Raw genomic sequence first — 24,695 nt, 5'->3', positions numbered from 1 at the left:
ATTTAATTCCAGGAGAGTGATCCCTTTTGTTTCCATTGGACCTGTGTGGTCCTGTAAGCTTGAAACCTTGTCTAAACCTTTTGAGGTTAGTGTTAGAGCGTGTCCAATGGGTAGCCCCAGCCCTGCTGCCCCGCAGGCCAGCTCGGCTCGGACGCCATTCTGGCAGCTCAGCGGGTGCCTTGTAGATGGGACGGATGCTTGTAGAAGAGGCGGCTTTCTCGATTGATAAAGTGAGGAGAGAGATGAAAAGGCAACAGAGATATGAGAAAAGGAAGATACAGGGAGCAGACAAGGAGAGACAGGGAGCTCTCTACCTCGCACATGGTTGTCGCTCATGACGACGTCACGAAGCCATGGATGCATTGGGTAGATGCAAAACTAACCAGCGGCCTCAACTTCTTATGTGGATGGGCCGGGGCATCACCAAGGTGATGCCACCGTTGATCATGCCCTTACTGGCCACTCACGGCGTTGGTTGACAGCTTTTTACATAACTCTTGAACATAAAATACGTGACACCACCCGCACACCGTATCACTTGTTTTTTATCAATGTCCGAGAAAGTCTTCTAGTAATTTGGATTGCTTACCACATGTGTCACGTGGTAACGCCTTCTAGTAGTGTAACCCACAAGACCCATACGTTGGTGGGACACTCTAATCTGATGAGACCGTATATGGTTGTGAGACATGAATCGGCCATGACTCCGCTTCGGTAAAGCTATGTTTATGCTCTCGCTAAGAAGGCGCACAGTAACAACAGCTGCATCAAAAGATACAGCAACGTATGTACTGACTGAGTCGTATATCACGGGTACGCCGGTGTAATACAGACATATTCGGGCGGTCACGGCTGCTGCGGAACAGCCAAGCAAAAACGAAAGTATCAAATGGAGTTCAGTCCGTAGTTCCTGACTTTGTTGCGTGAGGTTCAGCGCGCGTGGTGCGTCTCCTCCACGGACTCTCAGATAGAAAAGTCCAAAGAACCTTCATCCCTCCAGCAGATTAACTATGTGAGATCCATCCAGGCGTACGTGTGAAGAAGTCTAGCTAAGACCATCCACATCCACGTCCACCCGTACGTACGTACTCTACGAGCTTTGCTCATTTTATACGGATTCCAATCTACATGGAGAGGTGGCATCAGTTAATTGGAAATTGGAGAGGGCCACAGCTAAAATCAGGGAGGAGAAAGTTTATTAGGGGAGGACACGTAATCCCGTAATGCCCTCCGTGACACCACAGCTAAAATCAGGGAGGAGAAAGTTTAGACGTGACATGCTTAAAAAACATCTAGATGTGAATTAGACAAACTGATCCCGTAATGCCCTCCGTGACCCTGATTTTAGCTGTGGCCCCCTCCAATTTCCAATTAACTGATGCCACCTCTCCATGTAGATTGGAATCCGTATAAAAATGCCCATGAGTGTAGCAAAGCTCTCTACTCCGTGGGCTCGGCCGGTCACAGGAGAGATTGACTTGTAAATCACTCGAAGATGATGATTGAACCAACACGCAAATTTATTAACGAACCACCTAACCAGTTTCGCCACTACTCTCTCGCTTTCCCAGCCATTGCCATTCGCACGCTGAGCATCCAGTACGTACGTCGTCCTCAGCGCTTTCGGTCGCACCGTCACCTTCTTCTAGCTCTAGCTAAAGCTTCCTCGCTCCGGACGGTGCGCGAACCACATCATCCTCCACTACGTACAGAACTTATCTATCACCATCACCGCAAAGACCCCTGCTGCTTTTTCTTTACCAGAAGATAAATAGGAGTAGTCAATCTCATCTTGATCGATAAGTAATATGTTACCAAACATGACAACAGTCTTTCATCTACCTTTGATGTACAATGGACGTGCGTGCACAATCGTGTTTGTTGATCTCTCGTGTAAGATAAGAAGAATGTGTTTTTTGGTGGAGAAAAGAAAAATGGCGGCCCAGACGAACGAACACCTCGATCGCAAGTTCAGAGACCGGGGACAAGGCGCGTACGTAAGCTTTTCGTCCTGCTCTGCTCTGGGACGTGGACACGTATGGTGGGTTTCCGTTCCGCTGGATGCCTCGCGGGAGTGCGTGGCAGGCCCCGCCGGTGACGGCGACAAGCACGAGCACGCACACCGGAGAGACCGACCGAGAGCACGCGCGCGTCACCGGCCGTCGCCGCGCGGCTTCGGGGAGAGGATCCAGTGCTGGCCGTGGGGCCGGACGGTGAGGCCCTTCACCCTGGCGAACAGCGTCACGGCGCGCCGGACGCCGCGGTCGTCGGCGGCCGTGAAGTAGTCGTGGCCGAACATGACGCCGCCGGGGCGCAGCACGGCCCAGGCCAGGTTGATGTCCGCCCACGCCGAGTGGAAGTCGTGGCCCGCGTCCACCTCGATGAGGTCCGCGTACACGCCCCATCGGCACAGCGCCCCGAGCGTGGACGCCGTCGAGAAGGGCAGCGGCAGCACCGCCTTCGCGGCCTCGGGCCCCGCCGCCAGCACGTTGGCCATGAACTGCGGCAGCAGCAGCGCGTCGCCGTGGCGCTGCTGCGGGACGTCGCGGCGGAAGCGGCCGCGGAACGCCGGCCAGCCGCGGAAGTCGTCCACGCAGAGGATGGCCGGGGACAGCGACAGGTTCCTGGCCACGGCCGCCATGTGCAGCGCCGAGGCGCCCAGGAACGCGCCCAGCTCCACGATCACGTCGGGGCGCACCTCCTCGATGAGGTCCGCGAACACCGCCCCCGTCGACCCCCACCCGCGCGGCCGCGCCGCCGCCGGGTGCAGCAGCTTCGCGGTGTGCTCCGGCGGGAAGCTCGCGTACGGGCTCTCGCCGTCGAACAGCTTGTCAAGAAGCGTCTTCACCACGTCCTCGGCCGGCACCGCCTCCCCGCACTTGTCCCCGAACCTGAACAGGTCATGCGGCGGCGAGCGCGGGTAGGCCGCGCCCGCGCCCGTGCCGTTCGACGAGGCCGTGACTCCGACGGAGGCCGCGGTGAGGTGCGCAGCGTGGGGCCGTATGACGGTCTGCGACGGCTTGGGCGTGGACGGGCGGGCGGACGACGAGACGATCCCTAGCGAGTAGCCGACGGAGAAGACGATGAGGAAGGCGGTGACGCGCGGGAGGTGCGGCCGGAGCCTCGCCGGCACACCGGCCGCCGCCGCCGGAAGCCCGCGCGGCTTCATGATCACCACCGGCACGCACGCGCACCTTCCTGTTGTAGGCTCTAATTCTGAACCGGGAAAATCTCAACTTTCTATTCCGTTGGAGATCAGGATCCTGGAGGTTGGTTCGGGACGTCGCATTTATAGATGGATAGAGAGCGGGAGCCGAGGGGCTGTTAGCTGGACGCTGTGTGCTCCCCTTGTTTCGGGGGAAGAGAGATGAGATGAGATGAGATATGATATGCACGAACGAAACGAGAGATGGGGAGAAAGTTTTGATCTTTTGTGTGTGTGTTGGTGAGGGGTGACTGCTCTGCTCTGCTTGGACGGGTTGGTGAGGTGTGGGTGGTGAATCTGATCACGGTTAGTTTAGGAGCAGCGGCACCTGCATCAGAAAAAGCATCAGGTAGTGGAATTGCGTGCATGCGCGGGGGGGGGGCAGGGGCCTTTCTGTTGGCAGGAAAAGAGAATGTCAGTGTGGATACTCTGTCACTCACTGACTCTGCCCTGGTCCCTGCAGAAACTGGTTCACCTCACTGCCCACGTCCTGCCTCAGTGAAGGTGCAACTAGCTCATCTGAATGTACTTCTTCATTGACCTCACTGCCCACTGAAGGTGCAACTTTTCATTTTTGGAAGGAAAAACTTCCCAACTATTCATAAAAAATAATAGAAATTACATTTAAATCCGTAGACCACCTAGCGACGATTATAATCACTTGAGTGAGCTAAAGATGCCCGCCATTATCACCCCTCCCTTACCGGAGCTGGGCAAACCTTTTATAATAGACAGTCGGGTAGTCATCGTACTAAGGCTCGGCAGGACTAGCGAACCAAAATAGCAACTGTCGCTGATGAAAAAAAGTGTAGATCGGAAGGATCCAACCTGTAGTCACACCAACATAGACGAACGAAGACCGGATCCATCAAAGACAACACCGACTGAATTCCACGATTCCACCGGAGACACACCTCCACAAGCCCTCCCACAACACTAGACGCACCGCCGGGACGGGGGCCATGCGGGTAGGATCTTATTATATCTTCAGGAACAACTACCGCATCGCCTTCTTGAGATGGACACAAACCCTAACCAACCTAAAAAATACCTAAAAGGGACCAGGTGCCCCTCCCCCCTCCCAGCAAGAGTTGGGGTCCACTACGCCTCCATGGCCCTAAGGACACGAAAGATGAGGCAGACCGACGACAACGCCGCTAGAAGGCAGGAAGATCGCCTAGGAGTCACCTTTCTTGGGGAAGGTGTGCATAGATTAACCACAGTGCGATTTGGCAAGGTGTGGCGTTGGGTCATCGGTTTGTGGTGGCAGACCAAAAGCCCTCTTAGGGTTAGTATTTTGCACAACGCGAGTTTGTGGTTGCATTGCATCATGAATTCATATGTGACTAGGTGGCCCGGGTCGGTTGCGGGCTTCGGTGTGCAGGGCGGCCGGTGAAAGCCGTGCTTCGGCTATGCCCGAGGCCCGTCAACGGCGGCGTCTCCTGGATCGGACGATAGTGATGCTATAAGCTTTGCTAGGTGTCACGTTCTCTCTTTGGGAGCATTGTTGTAGATGTATCCGGTCGTACGGACTCATGGTTCGAGGTGGTGGTCGTGGGCGGCTGTGTGACAATATCGATGGGGATGAGCGAGGTCGAGGCCACGACAAGGTTGTGGTAGTCGCCTCTTCGGCATGTTTGTGCTGTCATTGGGGTCTGTTTGCGAAGGAGTCAGAGTTGTGATGGTGATGCCTAAGTTGTGACGATGACTTATAGTGGGTGTTCTGGCTCGTCGATCCTTCACAGCGCCAACCTTCCATATTTCTTCGTTGTAGCTCGCCTTCGGACTTGGAGCTGCCTTGCCACCGGCGCTTGTGGCCGATCGTTTGGCATGGCCCAGGTGGCCAGGTCTTGTGTGCTCGTGGCGAGACGTCATTGATGGTCGAATGCACTAAAGTTGGAGTCGTTGCTCAATGAGAAGTGGTGATAACCTCAACATAGTTCTCTTTCGGTGATGCGTGGGAGTATTGTGGGCAGCCAGGTCGGCTAGTGATGCCCTGTGTGGGCGTGTTGTTCCGGTTTTTGCCCAAGTTTTCATAATTAACCAAACAATTCTATCTTTCTTAATTAAATGGATTGAGTCTCTTTCTAGTCCGGTTTCAAAAATTCGCCTGTGAAGTGTACATGTGCGGAATGTGTATGCACAGTCGTATGACCAGGCATATGAAAAAGAAAATCTGGATTTCAGAGTCTCGAAGGAACCAGGCAGTTGCTGGTCAACTACGGCGCCCTTCCCCGCTAGGAAAAAAAACACACACGGCGTCCTTCCCTTCCGGTGTGCGCTCCAGTTTGCCCGTTCTTATCTGAATTTTCGTCTGAACATGGTGAGCATACGTACGTGACAACACAACCATCATGTTTTATCAAATTGTCAACATTAGAGAGAGCCTCACCTTCAAGCATGTGTGACTTAGGGCTCAAGCATGCGTGGCTAGTAGTCAAGCTTTACCTTCAAAGTAGTGGTGCGAGTGTCAAGGAAGGGTGACGGCAGAGTGAGCTGCTAAGTCAGTGAGGGCCTGTCATGATTAAGTAGAGTTAAGTGGCTACCGGGTGTGTCGGTAGGTGGGCGCGTCGGTTCGAACCGAGCTGTCAGGCGAGCGAGCCGCACTGCTCGCTCGCTGCAGCTGCACCAGCAAGCACGGAGCTACAACGCCGGACACTCAGTGGCTGCTGAGCTCCATCGATCGGGTATCTTCTCTGCTTGAGCAGCTAACTGCCCCTCGGGTTTAAGCTCCGTTTTATTCTACTCGATCCACTGCATTCGGTCCAGAATGTCTTTACAAGTCGGTCCACCGCGCCAATTCAAACGGACGCGCGTTCGCTTTTCATCCATTTTTTGACCTATTTCCGGTCCAATTTTGAGTTGATTTACATTCGCGTGGACACAAAATGGATGTGCGCGACACACGCCTACTCCCCCCCCCCCCCCCCCCCCCCCCTAGCCCGCTAGTCGGTGGCACATTGACCATCATCTTTCACCCATATCGACAGCAAAACCTCGCCCGCCCTGTCCCATCGCCGCCGCCGCCCATTTCCTGTGCCTCTGCTAGCAGCCCGTGCCGACACACCTGCCCCCAACGCCGCCACCTCCCACGTCGCTGCCACCACCGCCTCGCCGTCGGGGCACCGCAGCTTCCCCCCTCCCCCTCATCCCCACTCCGATGTCGCCACGAGCAGGAAGCCGCCTCCCTGCCCCAGCTAGCTCCTTCGTCCGACACTGCCCGCTATCCTGACGTCGGCATGCTTGTCGGACGCCGCCAAGCCAGCCACCTAGTCCAAGGGAGGCGCACGTCTCTTCGCCGGCCAGCTTCTTCGTCGACGCCCGCAAGTTGTTCAACAGTTTGCCTCAAGATACAAAATGGACTCCGCCGGTGAGTTCTTTTTCCACAATTTCTTGTGGGACTCCGACGATTCCTCGACCGATGAGGAGGAGGAGATGTTGGCTGCCGTGTTGGTCCATGACCACCTTAATAGGCAGCAACCGTTGTCCCGAGGCACATTCCGGCGTTAATCGCAACCGAGAGAGCGTTCATTTCCTTCTTTGAAAGGACTACTTTGACACAAACAACCCGCTGTTCAAACATCAGAAATTCCGGCGGCGTTTCCGTATGGCTAGGCATCTTCAACCGTATTAGAGAGAGGGTGGTCAGATACGATAATTATTTCGAGTGCAAAGAGAATGCCCTTGGAAAGATTGGCTTCTCATCTTATCACACTGCAGCCATTCGGATGCTTGCATACGGAGTGCCCGGTGATCTTATTGATGAGTACGTCTGTATGAGCGGGTCTACATGCCTAGAGTCCATGTACAGGTTCTGCAAGGCTGTGATTGTTGTGTTGATCCTGAGTACATGAGAGAGCCGACTGCTCAAGATACAGCCTGCTTGTTGGCGATAAATGCCAACATGGGCTTCCAGGGATGCTTGGCAGCATAGACTGCATGCACTGGGAGTGGAAGAACCGCCCTTCTGCTTGGCAAGGGCAGTATAAGGGCTATGTCGGGGCTTGCATTATCATACTTGAGGTCGTGGCCTCACAAGATCTCTAGATCTGGCACTCTTTCTTCAGCATGGCGGATCGCACAATGATATCAACGTGCTTCAATGCTCGTCAGTGTTTGCAAGCCTTGCTAAAGGCAACAACCTGCCGGTGAATGTTACCATCAACGGCCACAACTACGACAAAGGATACTACCTAGGTGACGGTATCTATCCTCAGTGGACCACTATTGTGAAGACAATCCCCAACCCTATCGGAGAGAAGAGGAAAAGATTTGCCCAAGAGCAAGAGAGTGCTAGAAAGGATGTCGAGAGTGCCTTTGGTGTTCTACAGTCTTGATGGGACATCGTTCGGTATTTTGCTAGAACTTGAAGCATCAAGAAGTTGTGGGAGGTGATGACTGCTTGTGTGATCATGCACAATATGATCGTAGAGGATGAGCACCTGAAACGTATTTACAATCAAGGGTTTCAGTTTTAAGGTGAGAATGTTGTGCCTGGGCATGAAGGAGGAACGACAACGTTTGCACAGTTCACCCAATTTCATCATAAAATGCGTGATTGAGAAACTCACATGCAGCTACAAAATGATTTAGTTGAGTATACGTGGGCTCATGTTGGCAACCAATAGATTCATCTTTTTTAAATATATATGAGATAATTTAATTTTTATTCGGCTTGTAAAACTATGCTAAATTAATTTGGTTGTGAAACTATGCTATTTTTTGCTTGTGAAACTATGCAAAATGTGTGTATATTTGTTCAAAAATGGCGGCAAGCCGGTCACGCGGGCAAATATGGGTCATCGCGATGGGTACACTGCCGACTTAAATTATGAACAGGACGGATGCCGAACGGACGGCTGGCCCAAACGTACAAAAAGCGGACAAAATCACCGTCCATTTGGGTCAGCACGTTGGAGTTGCTCTTAGTACCTCTAATAATTCAATATTAGGAGGTATTCCTACACAATATATGGTGTTTGTTTATCGAAATTAATGCATTTACTTATTTCATCATAGTAAAAGTTATCATATTAATTTTCACAACTAATGCATTAAATCGGCCATAGGTGTTGTTCACACAAAAGATAGGAGTATTTGTCAACCAAAGATTTATTTGAGGATCAAAATACTGATATACTATCTCTGTACCAAAATATAAGACATTTTGTCGACACACATCTATATAACGCCAAGACAGATGAGCAATACAATGCACAAAAATATAAGTATATAAGAGCAACTCTAGCAGACCCCGCAAAACGCCCCGGCCCGCAAAATAACCGCCAAATTGCGGGTCGGGGTCAGAAAATCTGCACGAGCAGACCCTGCATCCCGCCCCGGCCCGCAATTTTTTTTGCGGGGCGCGGCAAATCTTCTCCCCCAACCTCTATATTTTTTTGCCAACCCGAGCTCAACCCCTATCCCGCGTGAGATTTGGCGGGAGGGACATTTCCGTGCGGCCCTTCCCGCTCCCCGCACCCTTCGCCACCATTGCCCCCATTCCGCAAGCTCCGGCTGCTCTTCCCCGGCCGTCCGTCGCCACCATGGACGACCTGAAGGAAATATGCCCTAGAGGCAATAATAAACTTATTATTTATTTCCTTATATCATGATAAATGTTTATTATTCATGCTAGAATTGTATTAACCGGAAACATAATACATGTGTGAATACATAGACAAATATATTGTCACTAGTATGCCTCTACTTGACTAGCTCGTTGATCAAAGATGGTTATGTTTCCTAATCATAGACATGAGTTCTCATTTGATTAACGGGGTCACATCATTAGGAGAATGATGTAATTGATATGACCCATTCCGTTAGCTTAGCACCCGATCGTTTAGTATGTTGTTATTGCTTTCTTCATGACTTATACATGTTCCTATGACTATGAGATTATACAACTCCCGTTTACTGGAGGAACACTTTGTGTGCTACCAAACGTCGCAACGTAACTGGGTGATTATAAAGGTGCTCTACAGGTGTCTCCAAAGGTACTTGTTGGGTTGGCGTATTTCGAGATTAGGATTTGTCACTCCGATTATCGGAGAGGTATCTCTGGGCCCTCTCGGTAATGCACATCATTTAAGCCTTGCAAGCATTGCAACTAATGAGTTAGTTGCAGGATGATGTATTACGGAACGAGTAAAGAGACTTGCCGGTAACGAGATTGAACTAGGTATTGAGATACCGACGATCGAATCTCGGGCAAGTAACATACCGATGACAAAGGGAACAACATATGTTGTTGTGCGGTTTGACTGATAAAGATCTTCGTAGAATATGTGGGAGCCAATATGAGCATCCAGGTTCCGCTATTGGTTATTGACCGGAGATGTGTCTCGGTCATGTCTACATAGTTCTCGAACCCATAGGGTCCGCACGCTTAACGTTACGATGACGGTTATATTATGAGTTTATATGTTTTGATGTACCGAAGGTTGTTCGGAGTCCCGGATGTGATCAAGGACATGAGGAGGAGTCTCGAAATGGTCGAGACATGAAGATTGATATATTGGAAGCCTATGTTTGGATGTCGGAAGTGTTCCGGGTGAAATCGGGATTTTACCGGAGTACCGGGAGGTTACGGAACCCCCCGGGGACTTAATGGGCCTACATGGGCCTTAGTGGAAATAGAGGGAAGCAAAGGGAGTGTGGGGCGCGCCCCCCAAGACCCAAACCGAATTAGTTTAGGGCAAGGGGGGCCGGCCCCCTCTTTCCTTCTTCCCCTCTCTCTTTCCTTCTCCTGAATCCTATTCCAACTAGGAAAGGGGAGGAGTCCTACTCCCGGTGGGAGTAGGACTCCTCCTGGCGCGCCCTCTCCCTGGCCAGCCGCACCCCCCTTGCTCCTTTATATACGGGGGCAGGGGGGCACCCCATAGACACAACAGTTGATCAAGTTGATCTTTTAGCCGTGTGCCATAGTCCACCTCGATAATACTGTAGCGTTGCTTAGGTCAACTTTATCTTTTAGCCGTGTGCCATAGTTCGCCTAAGCACCCCATACGTAGGTAAGAACGGTTCTTGCGAAGCCCGTAGCAGCCACGTAAAACTTGCAACTACAAAGTAGAGGACGTCTAACTTGTTTTTGCAGGGCATGTTGTGATGTGATATGGTCAAGACGTGATGCTATATTTATTGTATGAGATGATCATGTTTTGTAACGGAGTTATCGGCAACTGGTGGAGCCATATGGTTGTCGCTTTATTGTATGCAATGCAATCGCCCTATAATTGCTTTACTTTATCACTAAGCGGTAGCGATAGTCGTAGAAGCAATAGTTGGAGAGACGACAACGATGCTACGATGGAGATCAAGTTGTCGCGCCGATGACGATGGTGATCATGAAAGAGAGAGCAAGAAGCATCAAGATTGAGGGAGAAGATTGATGCCATGTTGCAATCCAACGAGTCGATGTTGTTGAAATCGTTGGAGATCAAGAAAGAGTTGGCCGAGAAGAAGGCGAAGGAGAAGCAAGAAAAGTGGCAGTTGCTCAAGGAAGAGGGGCTGCGGAAAGCTGCCATCGAGGAGAGAAGAGCACGAGCCGTCGAAAACAAATCAATGTCCATGTTGCTCGCCGAAGAGAACAAGATCATGTCAATGAACCGCAATGACATGGACGACCTCACCAAAACATGGCATGATATGGCAAGGAGGGAAATCTTGAAGAGAAGAATGGTGGCGTCGGCCGGTTCGTGCTACAGTTTCGATGATGTTTTCTCCGCTCCATATGGTGACAATGTGGATGATTTCGGTGCGGGAGTTGGAACAAGCGCCGGAGGTGGATTCGGTGACGCGGATGAACTCCAAGGTGGACTCGATGGCGCGGAGTGAAGATCGATCAAGATGATGCGGACATGGGCGCAAACCTTTTGCAGGGCCCTCTTTTGCTTTAGCCATAATGAACTTGGCTTCTATTTACGCGTAAAACTATTTGTGTCGTTTGAATTTGAACTTATTTGTGAAATCCTATGTCAAACATGAGATTTGCAGTTTATCTGTTTGCGGGTCGTCACGGTGGTGTCCGAGCAGAACCCGCATAGCCGACCCGTAAAAAAGTATACGGATCCATTTGCGGGGTCTACATCTGTACCAGCCCGCGCCGGCCCGCAAAAGCTGTTTTGCGCGAACTGCAAACGCGTTTTGCGGGCCGGCGTTTTGCGGGCTCTGCTAGAGTTGCTCTAAGAAGAGGAACTGGGCATAAAGGAAGTACTAGCAAGCCTCTCAAATTCTTTTTTTTGGAGTACACTTAAAATGGTGATGTCTTTTTTTTTTACGGATGACTTAAAATGGTGATGTCGAAGAAGAACACAAGCGCTCTGGTTCTGATTGCTCTCATTGTCATTGCTAGTCATGGCCACTGTCCTCTACTCGTGCATCGCAAACAATGAGGTTATGTTACATCCACCCGTTTCTCACTAGCTGTGAAGACAACTCCATGTGCATTTTGTAGCGGTGAACTCCTCTATAAAAATTATATATGTCTAATAATGCGGAAACATGAGACGGGGAATCACGGGAAATGCATGGGAGCTCTCGGGTGAGACACACCCCTATATGAATATAGTTTCAAAATGATTAGGAAATTTCAAAAAAAAAACTGGAATTTTGGGATATCAAGCATGGGTGCCCATTATACCCTTGTGTTTAGTTTCGTGAGGAATTGATACCTATGGAATGTAGTACTACAGAATATTTAGGGAAAATTACTAGTAGTACAAGATTCATAGTATAAAATCAAAAAATTCTTAAGGATTCTAATCCTGAAAATGGCTTGAATCAAAGGATCCTGTGTATAGTTATAAACTCCGAAATATTTGACTAGCACCAACTCATAAAAGTAGTTACTAGTAGTACATTTTTTACGGTGAAAATATATTAGGATCCACTGGGGGATTAAGAGATCCCTAGGCTATCCTCTCCCTTATGACGGACAAAAGGGAGATCTGCCAGTGGCTTGCGCCTCAAACGTCAGAACCCACTTTGCGGCATTGGGACGCCACGCATCGCATCGGCGCAAAAGGTCAGAGGACTCGATCAGCATCGTCGGGATCGACGTCCGATCCGGTCTAATCATAGCTGCCTCATTAGCCTCGATCCCGAGCAGTACTGGCCAGCTCCATTTTCCCTTCACCCCGGGCAGGGGGCACAGGCTTCCATCACGGAAATCGGGAAGAGGAAAAATGAGAGAGTGCTACTCCCGTAGGGTGATCGCATCGATGTGATGGCGAATGGAAAAGCAACCCCCTATCTTAGGACTCACGAATCTGGCTTTCAGGTAAGAAAGGGCTTCCTCGACCACGAAAAGGAGCACCAAATGCTGTAAAAAACCTGGAGGAAAAACTTTCTATAAAGGACAGAGAAATGCCACCATGTAAAATCGTCGTGACTTTGACTAGTCGGCACACGCGGCTAGCCAAAACATACCCGGACATGTGAAGCTGAGAACGACCCTAGCAAAAGAGACTGCCTCAGACAGCGATGCTAAAACTTACTAGCCAGCATCTAAAAAAAAACTTACTAGCCAGTAAATTAGTCTACACTGCGGTTTCTTTGATTCGTAGGAATACAAAAATGCAGGAATGATAAAAGCATATGATTGCAAAGTCATGTTCATCTCAATTCTACCTCCGTCCCATAATGTAAAACGTTTTTTGACACTGAAAGGAGAACATGATTTTGGTTTTTTTTGCTTGCATCAACATAGAAAAAAAAGGACGACACAGTGACGCAATACGACACTGCTACAGTCTGCATCAGTAGGCTGGGGATACTGTACAATGCAGCGAGCCATACATCACTTGGAAAATGGAACTTGCTTCCAAAGAAGGTCATTTCAACAGAGCGACGGAGAGTGGCTCCATCATGTAATAAAGACGATTATGTCCTATTCTAACAAGGGACGCACTCACTAGAAGTGAAATTTCTATCTCAAGCTAGTAGCCAACTTGCTTCCCAGTTAAGAAAAGCAGCTTAGCTGTCCAACATTTTACCCCGTTCTTCTTTCTGAGGAGTTTCAGAACAAAAAAGGTCAGACGGTAACATAGAGATACACCTCACATCACAGTGGAAACTACTCGCATGATCTGTGATAGTTCCGCCGTTCCATATCAGAAAATTGCAGACAAACTGCATTATGATCAAACATTTCTTTTCTCCACAAGACGATGCACCCTCTCATTGACTGAATCTACTCGTGTGCTGAGTTGGTTCCTCTATCCTATCGTGACTCGCGAGGGAAAAAAATACATATGATTCTACTGGAGATCAAAAGCATATATAGAACAAAAGATGTCTTGTAGTCACAATTCGGCTACAAGTTTTAACTGGATAAGGGAGTTCACATGCACACCATCAATACTCACATGCACACCATCAATACCCCTTGTTCCCACGTATCCGGGCTCGCATGTCAACCTGTTGCAGCGATTAATAAACTTAGCAATTTTCCACTTGCAAACTTGAGTAACAAAAAGGGTACAGAAGGCCTAAACAGAACAACGATCAAATTTAGGCAATCAAGATGCTACCAAAGGAAGTTAAGCATATGGAACAATAGAATTAATAGCCGTCTAAAAAGGAGGGATAGAACATCAAGCATTCATATCTAATGCAATAGTAATGGGCCAAACCCGCAAAATATTCTTAAAGTAGGCTGTATGTCGCATTCATAGCTTGTACACCAAAGGACGATGGTTTACCATAACTGTGGAGCATATGGATATAAGATTATATCTATATAGGAAGAAATGAAATGAGCTGTTAATGAGAAGTAGTACTAGTATCCACAATTCACACAGAAGCTGCATATGAATCAATGATGAAAGATTTGAAGCAGCATATAGCAATGGAATTTGAAGGTTAGTACCAAACTACTATGAATTAAAGAAAACATATACATGGTATGTATCATTTTTAAATCTTCACGTACTCAAGTTGTCATACTACAGCCTTTTGTATAGCTAAATCTGCTCCTTCGATAAATATGGATATTTCAAGATATGTAGCGTACGGGAGTAGTTACAGAGAGATTTCGATTCTGACCACCAGCCACAGGTCCACTATTATCATTGTACGAGCAACGTGAAAGGGAAAAAAGATTTTTGCATTTGACAGCCCATACAATTGTAGTTTTCTCCTTGTATTGTCACACGTCTTTTGTGCACAGACTGTTCTACCACAACGAAATACTAGTCTCTTATAAGTTGTACGATGCATAGATACTATAAAAAGAATACATCAAAATTAAAAAGGGCCAAGTACTACAGGCATTTCTAGCTAAATCTCTTCCTTTAATATATGATAACAGGTATTTAAAGGATATTTAAAAGATATGTGGTGTAGAGTAGTTATAGAGAGATACTAATTCTGTCCGCCAGAGCAGGATATACTTTTCTGATTCTACAAGCAAGGTGAAAAGGAAAAAAACATTTTGGTTGCTGTTTATAGTTGTAATTTTTTCCTCACATTGCCCACTATATTTTGTGAACAATCTGTCTGTCGACCAAAAATATAGTCTCTTATAAGCCGTATGATGCATAGATATACTAAAACTAATGCATCAAACATGAAAAGGGCCCATTTCTTAAATGCTTGTATATTACAGTTCAAAGGAAGGAGCTTCTAGTGATTTAACTTTGTAGGTATCATAAGCTTGATCGACGCTGTATATCTGGTCAAAGAATCCCATATTTCGATTTAAAGTAAAATCAACGAAGCATACCTATTGACGTTTAAAATTCACCTTCACTCTGAAATCTTGGACATACAGAACAGAAACAAATAAAACCTAACCTATCATACCCCAGAGATATTTGCCTCAGGCATTGTTGTATTGATCTGTAGCATACAAACTAAGTAAATGGCAGTAGCGCACCCCTGGACGTCGGTTGCGAGGGCATTATACAGGCATTGTGGCAGGCCCCAAACGTGTTCAGTTGGGGGTCATCCGCCAGCTATATGAACTGTACCACCAGAAGCCAGTTCATAACAATACATCACTTAACAAAGCTGTGCCCACAAGGGAGTGGACCAAGTACCATCTCAAGTACCTAACAAGTGCTGGACGCCGGATTCGCAATAAATCGCAGAGAAGCTCATCCCCTATAGATTCAGCAAGCTAATCACATCCACGCATAATAGTAATATCTTAACAGCGCAACAGAACAACGATTTGCAAGCAAAATCATCAAGGGGAACCAGTATAGCTGATGCACAACGAAACAATGGGTCACAACTGGTGTGGCTGATGCACAGCGAGCGATTGAAGACATGCCTGGCCCCTTTTGCAGTTGAAGTAGGTCTCCCGCAGGCCGACGCACTCGCTGGTGATGTTGGGCGCCTTCTCCCCCGCGCACTCCTTGTACGGCCTCTTCTGCACCTGCGCGCGGAAAACGCATCAGGGGAAGAAGAGCAAATCGGCCGGCGGTACAGCAATCTCGCACAGAGCACCGCAGGCTACAACAGCGGCGCAAAATTCATACGCTAAACCGAATCGGACCAAGGGGGGAGGCGGCGGCAAGAGGAGGCGAGGCCCGGGGAGAAAGGGGGCGAGAGAAGGGGAGGGGGGGACCGCGGCTGACCTTGACGCAGTCGGTCTCGCTGAGGCACTTGACGAGCTCCATGGCTAGCCCCTTGCACGACTTCGACATCTCCCACCTCCACCTCCGACTCTCGATCGCTCGGCTGCGGTGCGGCTTGCGGGAGGGGAAAGAGGCGAGACGGCGGCGTGTCTCTCCTCCTCCCGGCGGCCGGCGCAACAGGTCGGGTGGGAGATGGCTTTGGTTGGGCCTTCGTGGACCATTTCCCGGCCTGATTCAGGTAACTGGCCTTCCATGGTCCACATAGCAGAGCTAGAATTGTCTCAGAAAAAAGCAGAGCTAGAATTCTACTCCTAAAAAGAAAGAAAAGCAGAGCTAGAAGAGGGTCATAGGGAGATAGAGAGAGTCATAATCATATGATGGTTGCAGGGGCTGTCTAAGAAACTTCAGGTCGCTCTGATTTGTACTTCATTTAGTGGGAAAGACGCCTACATGTCGATGTTGAAATGTCTGAAATCCGTCTAGATCGGCCTGCTGCGAACTATGAGAAGACATTCAACACTACTCTAGATCAAACAAGATGAATGGGATCTTCCACCTGGTGATATTTTTAAGGTGGATATCGATGCATTTTAAACCTTGATAGCACGGCCATGAAATTGGGAGTTATAGCCTGAAAAACCAAGGTCAATTACATGACACGATAAACAAGCACCAAAATTGCATAAGGCTAAGCCATGGACTAATAGACATGGTATATTCTTTGCCACTCAAGCAGGTGTAACCGTGTGATGTTCAACCCTGTTTGTGTCGAAGTCGTCAAGATGATAAATGAAATGCATGATATTATCGACCTAATACTATTATTATTTAATCCGATACCACGAAAGGGTGATGTAAAAACCTCTTAAGCTATGATTTTTTTGCGGGGGCTCTTAGGCTATGCTTGAATGCAAAGTAATTTGAAAACCGCACTCATGGGAACAAAATACCATCGTAATGTATGAATATCACATGAAGAGCAACAATGATAAACCGAGAAGTATCAACAAAGTAAACATTTATCGATTGGAAAATAAAGAGGTGGAGAGTAGATATGTAAATACTAAAACCTTGGCATTAAGAATGCCATGACTTGTAAGATGACTATTTCTTGGAAATAATCACAGTATCGCAGGAGTTAAAAAAATGTTGATGGTGTGGAGTAGAGGGGTATGCGGTGCAGTCTTGCTATTGAACATATGGGCATTTCTCTCATTTGAAATGATCCAACAAATAAGATTAGGGATAGAAGCTATGTCACTTCATTTTGGTTTATTATCGCTTGACATGTCGATCCAACGTTGCTCGATGGAAGGCTTTGCCACCCAAAGAGATGTATCAAGACTTTCAAGCGAAGCTAATCCTTACAACATCTCTCGCTGATCTCCTATACTTTAACTCCTTAAAGCATCCTCCAACTTAACTGCCTAAACTTTTAGGAGTTAAATAGTAGCCAAACCTAACTAAATCACCATATTTAACTCCCTAATTTTTTTGACTAATTCTTCTATCCCTTTGGCACATACATTTCAAGCAATTGGCGGTATTTCATCAATCATTTCAATGATTCGGATTCGGCATACGCAAAAAATCAACCATAACATACATATAGTTAATCCAATCGAGCAATTCAAACTAAAACATGCATACAATTTATCCAAAAGCCACCACATCGATCAAGTTTTATCCAAAAAAAACCACAACATGACATATCTTGTGTTCTGGACCAAGCCCTACCAAATGCATACACGAACTCAAGCACCTCCGTGCTCATCACCACCGCCAAAGAAACCACCATCACCCCCGACGGCCACCACCATCTCCCCCACGACCACTACCATCACCACCACCACGTAGGCTAACCTCCTTTTGGGACAAGATCTCCACACGAGTGAGCTCCCAATACTTCCTTGCCATGGCATTCATCATGCTCGGGGCCATGAAAATGGTAGCATACTCATCAGCCTTCTTCTCTTTTGCAAGCATCTCCTCAAGTGCTACTCTACTTCCGCCATCTTCGCTTGAGCCGCCATCTTTGTCTTTCACTTCTAATCCTCATGAACTTGACTTCATTCTATCTTGTCGCCTTATCTTCTTTGCGTTCGGGCGCCAAATCTTTCTTGGTCTCAATCATTGCACAAAACTTCCCGTCATCCGCCTGTTGTAATCTTTGTACCATCCGGTCTTTTGCTAGGATTTTCATCCTCCTCGTCATCAGCTTCAATGGATATGCTAATCCGTGATATCTTTGGTGTGGTTTTGAAGTTCCTTTGGATCCACTTTTGATTGCCAACTAGTTCCTTGCAGTGATGGTGCAATATGAAGGCCATGTCGCTGCCCTCTTTGTTGTGTTGCTTGTATAGCTCTTGGATGACCGGGCCATACTCCGTGACTGGCACCCCACTTTGTGGAAAATTATTCACTTGATCAATACAATCGGACCATCCATTGCATTGCTCTCGGGTCACATGACACCGGTGTTCAAGAGACTTGAGTGTGGTTGGATAGGGCGGTCATCGTATTGCAATGGTAGTCTTCAATCCTAGACCAAAGCTTCTAATTCAATTGATCCATCGAAATTTGTTCATGTGGTTTGCTTGTGCATTGCGCGATAGTTTGACGCAACAAGCAACGAATAAGAAATATGCCAAGGGACCTCCTATGGGGTGGAAAGTGATGAAACACATACCCTAGTCCCCCGCGCACCCTCGTGACCTGGCCCACGTGCGAGGCGGGTCACCCTTTTTTCGTCTGCCCCTTTTCTTTTCTCATTTTCCTTCTTGTTTTTTCTTCTGTAAATCAAATTCGATATCTCATAAAATGTTCCAAATTTTTAAAAGGTTCACAAATTTTAAAAATTCCTAGATATTAAAAATACTCCAACTCTTCAAAAATGTTCATAGCTAAAAAAATTCATGGATTGCAAAAGATTATTCATGAATTTTTAAAAATGAACAATATAAAAATTGTTCACTAGTTTGTAATAATTTGGCAAATTGACAAAATGTTCATGAATTTTGAGAAATGTAGGATGGCTCAATTTTTTTTGAGAATTTCTAAAAAGTGTTCCCAAAGTTTTAAAAAGTTCATTGATTCAAAAAATGTTCACAAATTCAAAAAATCATGCATTTCGAAAATTGCTGCCAAACTTCAAGAACTTTTTGTCGATTCTATTTTTTTGTAAATTCCACAAATGTCACGAAAGTCAAATTTTCCCAAACTTTAAAACAAGATCCATCTTTAAAAAAATCATGAACTGATTTTTTTACATGTTTAAAAAATTGTTCATCAATTTGAAAAGATGTTCACTTATATGAAAAAAATCAAGAACTTGAAAATTGTCCTTGAATTTGAAAAAGGCCTGGAGCTTTAACAAGTTCATAGATTTTTATAAAGAAAATAATTTAGAAGTAAAATAAAATGAATAAGGAAGATGAAAAAAGGAAGAAAAACAAAGAAAAATGTGGTTGAGGGAAGGTTATAGAATCTTCCCAAAACCTGTGGGTGGAAAACTGAAAATGGGTTGAGCAAGTTGAAGCAGCGCTCGCTTCAGGGGGTTTGTGTTACATCGCTATCCCCCGGGTACAACATGGGCTCGCCCTGCCACACTGACTTCGCTTTTGTTTCTTCTTTTTTTATTTTAGTTATATTTTAAATAAATATATTTACTTAATTAAGACCGTAAATCATGTACTAGCAAAGAGTTAAACATGTATAAGATTTTTCTTCTCATGTGTACCAAAAAAGTACAATATGTATGAAAAAAAGTACCCAAATACTGAATCGTGCAGCTGCGTCCAATGGACCTCGCGAGCGCATGCTATATACGGACATGGCACGCGGTGCGTCTGAGCAGGCCTACCATAAAAGGTAATTAGCATCCCTTGTCATCATTACATTATAAAAAAGGAAAGTATCTTGTCTCCATCCCTTCGAATGCTCCCTACATTACATAAATCAGTCAAGAATGAAAAAGTATGTGCATTTATTTGGGTTTTACAAAAAATAAAAAGTTATAACTTTTGGTTCGAGTATCGAAATTTAGATTCGTTTTCAACGTTGGGTTTCTCGCGACGAGTTCTTTAAAACTAGATCTCACATGGATATGTTTCGACAAACTTTATTTTTAGAGCAACTTTGAGTGCTGATGAGGCAACTTTAGTGCTATAGGAAAGCAACTTCTTTGTTTGCCTACTGTGATTGCCTATCAACGAGAAGTCCTTATAAGTTGCCTCCCACGACTATCATGTTCACTAAATTGACATATAAGTTGTCTACCACACTATCAAGTATGCTAACACTATGTTTCAGAGTATAGGCAATATGAGCTACGCCGACAGACAACTTCTCCTAGTATATTAGCCAACTAATTAGCGAGGGCATCATTGTTAGGCAGTTGCTCGGATTTGTTTTGAATAGGTTTTTGCATTTTTTTTAATGCAGTTGCTTGGTTTTCCTAGAACAATTGCTTGTTTTTTGCTATAACAGTTTTTCATTTTTGTGTTTTCTTTGTAATTGAGTTGTTTTGGATTTTTGCTAGAATAGATAAGTTGCATTGGGAGGGGGTGGGGGTCAGATAGTTGTCCACAAAGCCAATTCAAGTTGGTCATATGTTTTTTTGCCTGAAGTAGACAATTCAAGTAGTAATGCTAGGGACAGTTTGCTTGGTTTTGCTAGGACAATTTTCCCATATATGTTTTTTAGTAATGCAGTTGCTTGGTTTTGTAGGAGAATTGCTCAGCTTTGCATTGTGGTTTGCTAATACATGTGCTTGGTTTGCTAGAAACAAGCATTGTGTTTTGGTAATACAATTGCTAGGATTTGCTAGGATAATTGTTTATAGGAATAGTTGCTTTGGATCTTTGCTAGAACAATTGTGTGGATTTCTGCTAGGGGGAAGTTGCTGAGAGTTTGCAAGAACAATTTCTATATGCAGATATGTATAGTTGCATACATAAAATATGAGTAGGAGTTGCACATAGTGTGACATCGAGTTGCTAGGGGGGATCAGGAGTTGCATAGGGGGCATATCTGAAAGTTTGCCCACAAATCTATGTAAGTTGATCATATTTTTCGCACCAAGTTCCCTACAAAAATAGTATAAGTTAGATAAGCCTATGTGTTTTTTGTGATGCCATTTTTTACTCTTTCTATGATGTGACGTTTCACTACTTTTGTGCCTAAATTAGTAATGCTAGAGTTCTTTCAGGTTTTTTAACTATCACACATGTGATGAGCAGGGTTGGAGAGGAGTGGGGTCGAGAGGTTGACGCATACATGAGTTGCTCATAAGATGGGAATGAGTTGCTCGCACAACGAGAAGGAGTTGCTCAAAATGTGAGGACCAGTTGCATAGTGAGGGAAGATGAGACCTAAGTTGTCCATCAAGGGACCTAATTTTCCTACAATCTTGAAAAGTTTTTGTGGGATCTAAGCTATCTATCATGATTCCAAATTTCAAAACTATATTGGGATGGATGGTTGCCTTGTGCATTCCTTTTCTAAGGGAGTCTCCCCGGAATACTACTGAGCGTGTGAATGTTGGCTATCCAGGTCATGGGTGTTGAGTAGTTGCATAAGTGGGGGCATATGAGAACTTGCATCTAGGGTGATGAGAATTTTTTTATATATAGGGGGTGGATCAGACAGTTGCCCACAAACATACACAAGTTGTTCGAAAATTTTGCACGAGTTGCCCGTGAAAATTATTGAGATCTTCAGATATAATAATGGAAAAAACACATGAGTTACTTGTCGAATGCACTAGAGTTGCACAAAAACACCTCAAAAGTTGCTAACGGTTTTTGTGTGGTACTCGAATGCATAACAATCTGAAAGTCATTGTCCTTGTTTTGCCTCCACTAACTTCATCAAGGGAGAACTTAGAATTTTCCCTATATCATTGCTTTTGTCTAGATACCAAGTTAGACCGAGAGTACACATTAATTGCCTTGTGATAACAACTCCATAATATTCTAGGCAATTAATTTGCAAAGTTAAAAAACTAAGCAGCAATGATAGGCAACTAATTACCAATAGCAGGCAACCGTGCATCAATGGTAGGCCAATTTTCATAGTATTGTTGGCAACTGGGCATCAGTGGTAGGCAACTAACCAACCACAGTAGGCAACTGAGCAAACACGATAAGCAAGTTGGGATAATATTAGGAAAATTTCATTGATACACATAGTGCGCAATGAAGTTGCTTATATGTGGCACTAAGGTACCTCATGTTTTGTGTGATTTTCTCATTTTTTACACAAACCAACCTTATAGGCACATCTACAAGGCAAAAAAATGAAGTTGCTTTCCTATAACACTAAAGCTGCCTTCATCGTACCCAAAGTTGCCTCGAAAAAAAGTTTAACGAAACCTATCGATATGAGATCTAGTTTTAAAGAACTCATCGCGAGAAACCCAACCGTGAAAGCAAAACTGGATTTTGATGCTTACATCAAATGTTACAGTATTTTAAACTTTTTAAACCCCCAAATAAATGCATGTATGGACAAGATTCCTTTTCTGACGGACTGTATAAGGCACGCTTGGCTGCTCCTTCCATATATGGACAAGCGCTTGATCCCACCAACGGGTGCTCGGGCGCCTGCTAGCCACATCCAAAAAAGTATATATCAAAATATATATACATAAGAAACGCAGAAGAAAACCGGGTCAAACCAGGAACATCATACGAGTCAGGGAAACACACAGAGAAAAATTGGGTGTCAACACCTTCATGAGAGAGAATTCAATACCAACACCTCACCCCGTCCCCCGTGTCGCCCCCCGCTAGGGCGGCTCGGGCGGAACCCTAGCCCCTCCGCCGTCGGGCTCCCAACCCCTCCCTCCCCTGCCCTCCGCCGCCGTTGGAGGAGGCCGCCGGGAAAAGCCCCGGACGGCGGACAGCGACGGCGGAGGCCCCCTTCCCTCCTGCGTTCCTTTGGGTGAGGCGGGTGACCCGGGGCGCACGGGCCCTCCTCCCCGATCTGAGCTGTCGTCGCGGCGGCGTGACCGATCTGACCGCCAGCGGCGCTTTGGCGGTGTGGTGATGGGAGGAGGCGGCCGAGCGGCGGGCTTCGTGGAAGATCTGGTGGTGCCGGTGTTGGGGATCGTAGCAGAAATTTAAAATTTTCTACGCATCACCAAGATCAATCTATGGAGTAATCTAGCAACAAGGGGAAGGAGAGTGCATCTACATACCCTTGTAGATCGCTAAGCGGAAGCGTTCAAGTGAACGGGGTTGATGGAGTCGTACTCGTCGTGATCCAAATCACCGATGATCCTAGCGCCGAACGAACGGCACCTCCGCGTTCAACACACGTGCAGCCCGGTGACGTCTCCAACGCCTTGATCCAGCAAGGGGAGAAGGAGAGGTTGGGGAAGACTCCATCCAGCAGCAGCACGACGGCATGGTGGTGAAGGAGGAGCGTGGCAATCATGCAGGGCTTCGCCAAGCACCGCGGGAGAAGAGGAGGACTTGGGAGAGGGGGAGGGCTGCGCCAGAACTTGGGTGCGGCTGCCCTCCCACCCCCACATATATATAGGGGCAAGGGAGAGGGGGGCCGGCCCCCTCAGATCCAATCTGAGGAGGGGGCGGCGGCCAGGGGGGTTGCCTTGCCCCCCAAGGCAAGGGGGGCGCCCCCCTTTAGGGTTCCCCAAACCCTAGGCACATGGGCCCTAGGGGGGGAGGCACCCAGCCCACTAAGGGGCTGGTCCCTCTCCACACACAGCCCATAGGGCCCTCCGGGGCAGGTGGACCCTGCCGGTGGACCCCCGGAACCCCTCCAGTGGTCCCGGTACAATACCGGTAACCCCCCCGAATTATTCCGGTGACCGTATGATGACTTCCCATATATAAATCTTTACCTCCGGACTATTCCGGAACTCCTCGTGACGTCCGGGATCTCATCCGAGACTCCGAACAACATTCGGTGACCACGTACATACTTTCCCTATAACCCTAGCGTCATCGAACCTTAAGTGTGTAGACCCTAGGGGTTCGGGAGTCATGCAGACATGGCCGAGACAACTCTTCGGTCAATAACCAATAGTGGGATCTGGATACCCATGTTGGCTCCCACATGCTCCACGATGATCTCATCGGATGAACCACGATGTCAAGGATTCAATCAATCCCGTATACAATTCCCTTTGTCCATCGGTACGATACTTGCCCGAGATTCGATCGTCGGTATCCTGATACCTTGTTCAATCTCGTTACCGGCAAATCTCTTTACTCGTTCCGTAACACATCATCCCGTGATCAACTCCTTAATCACATTGTGCACATTATGATGATGTCCTACCGAGTGGGCCCAGAGATACCTCTCCGTTTACACGGAGTGACAAATCCCAGTCTCGATTCGTGCCAACCCAACAGACACTTTTGGAGATACCTGTAGTGAACCTTTATAGCCACCCAGTTACGTTGTGACGTTTGGTACACCCAAAGCATTCCTACGGTATCCGGGAGTTGCACAATCTCATGGTCTAAGGAAATGATACTTGACATTAGAAAAGCTTTAGCATACGAACTACACGATCTTTGTGCTAGGCTTAGGATTGGGTCTTGTCCATTACATCATTCTCCTAATGATGTGATCCCGTTATCAACGACATCCAATGTCCATGGTCAGGAAACTGTAACCATCTATTGATCAACGAGCTAGTCAACTAGAGGCTTACTAGGGACATGGTGTTTTCTATGTATCCACACATGTATCTGAGTTTCCTATCAATACAATTCTAGCATGGATAATAAACGATTATCATGAACAAGGAAATATAATAATAACCAATTTATTATTGCCTCTAGGGCATATTTCCAACAGTCTCCCACTTGCACTAGAGTCAATAATCTAGTTCACATCGCCATGTGATTAACACTCACAGGTCACATCGC

General features: G+C 46.8%; 2 protein-coding genes across 2 annotated transcripts; both read right to left on the bottom strand.

Annotated features, from left to right (window-relative positions):
- Nucleotides 1–1,772: 1,772 nt before the first annotated feature.
- LOC125510051 (uncharacterized) lies at nt 1,773–3,478 on the bottom strand. Its single transcript, XM_048675138.2, has one exon. The coding sequence runs from the start codon at nt 3,167–3,169 to the stop codon at nt 2,153–2,155; it is 1,017 nt and encodes a 338-aa protein (XP_048531095.1). The 5' UTR covers nt 3,170–3,478; the 3' UTR covers nt 1,773–2,152.
- Nucleotides 3,479–13,260: 9,782 nt separating this feature from the next.
- Nucleotides 13,261–16,043, bottom strand: LOC125510047 (cytochrome C oxidase assembly factor). The gene is made up of 3 exons (XM_048675135.2): nt 15,793–16,043; nt 15,486–15,590; nt 13,261–13,627 (listed from the first exon to the last, which is right to left on the bottom strand). The coding sequence occupies exons 1-3, from the start codon at nt 15,859–15,861 to the stop codon at nt 13,586–13,588; spliced, it is 216 nt and encodes a 71-aa protein (XP_048531092.1). The 5' UTR covers nt 15,862–16,043; the 3' UTR covers nt 13,261–13,585.
- Nucleotides 16,044–24,695: the final 8,652 nt, after the last annotated feature.

This window comes from Triticum urartu, chromosome 5A (genome assembly GCF_056163025.1).
Source record: "Triticum urartu cultivar PI428250 chromosome 5A, HENAU_Tu73, whole genome shotgun sequence".
NCBI lineage: Eukaryota > Viridiplantae > Streptophyta > Magnoliopsida > Poales > Poaceae > Triticum > Triticum urartu.
Note: the sequence above shows the minus strand (reverse complement) of the source record. Positions and strands in the feature narration are given on the sequence as shown.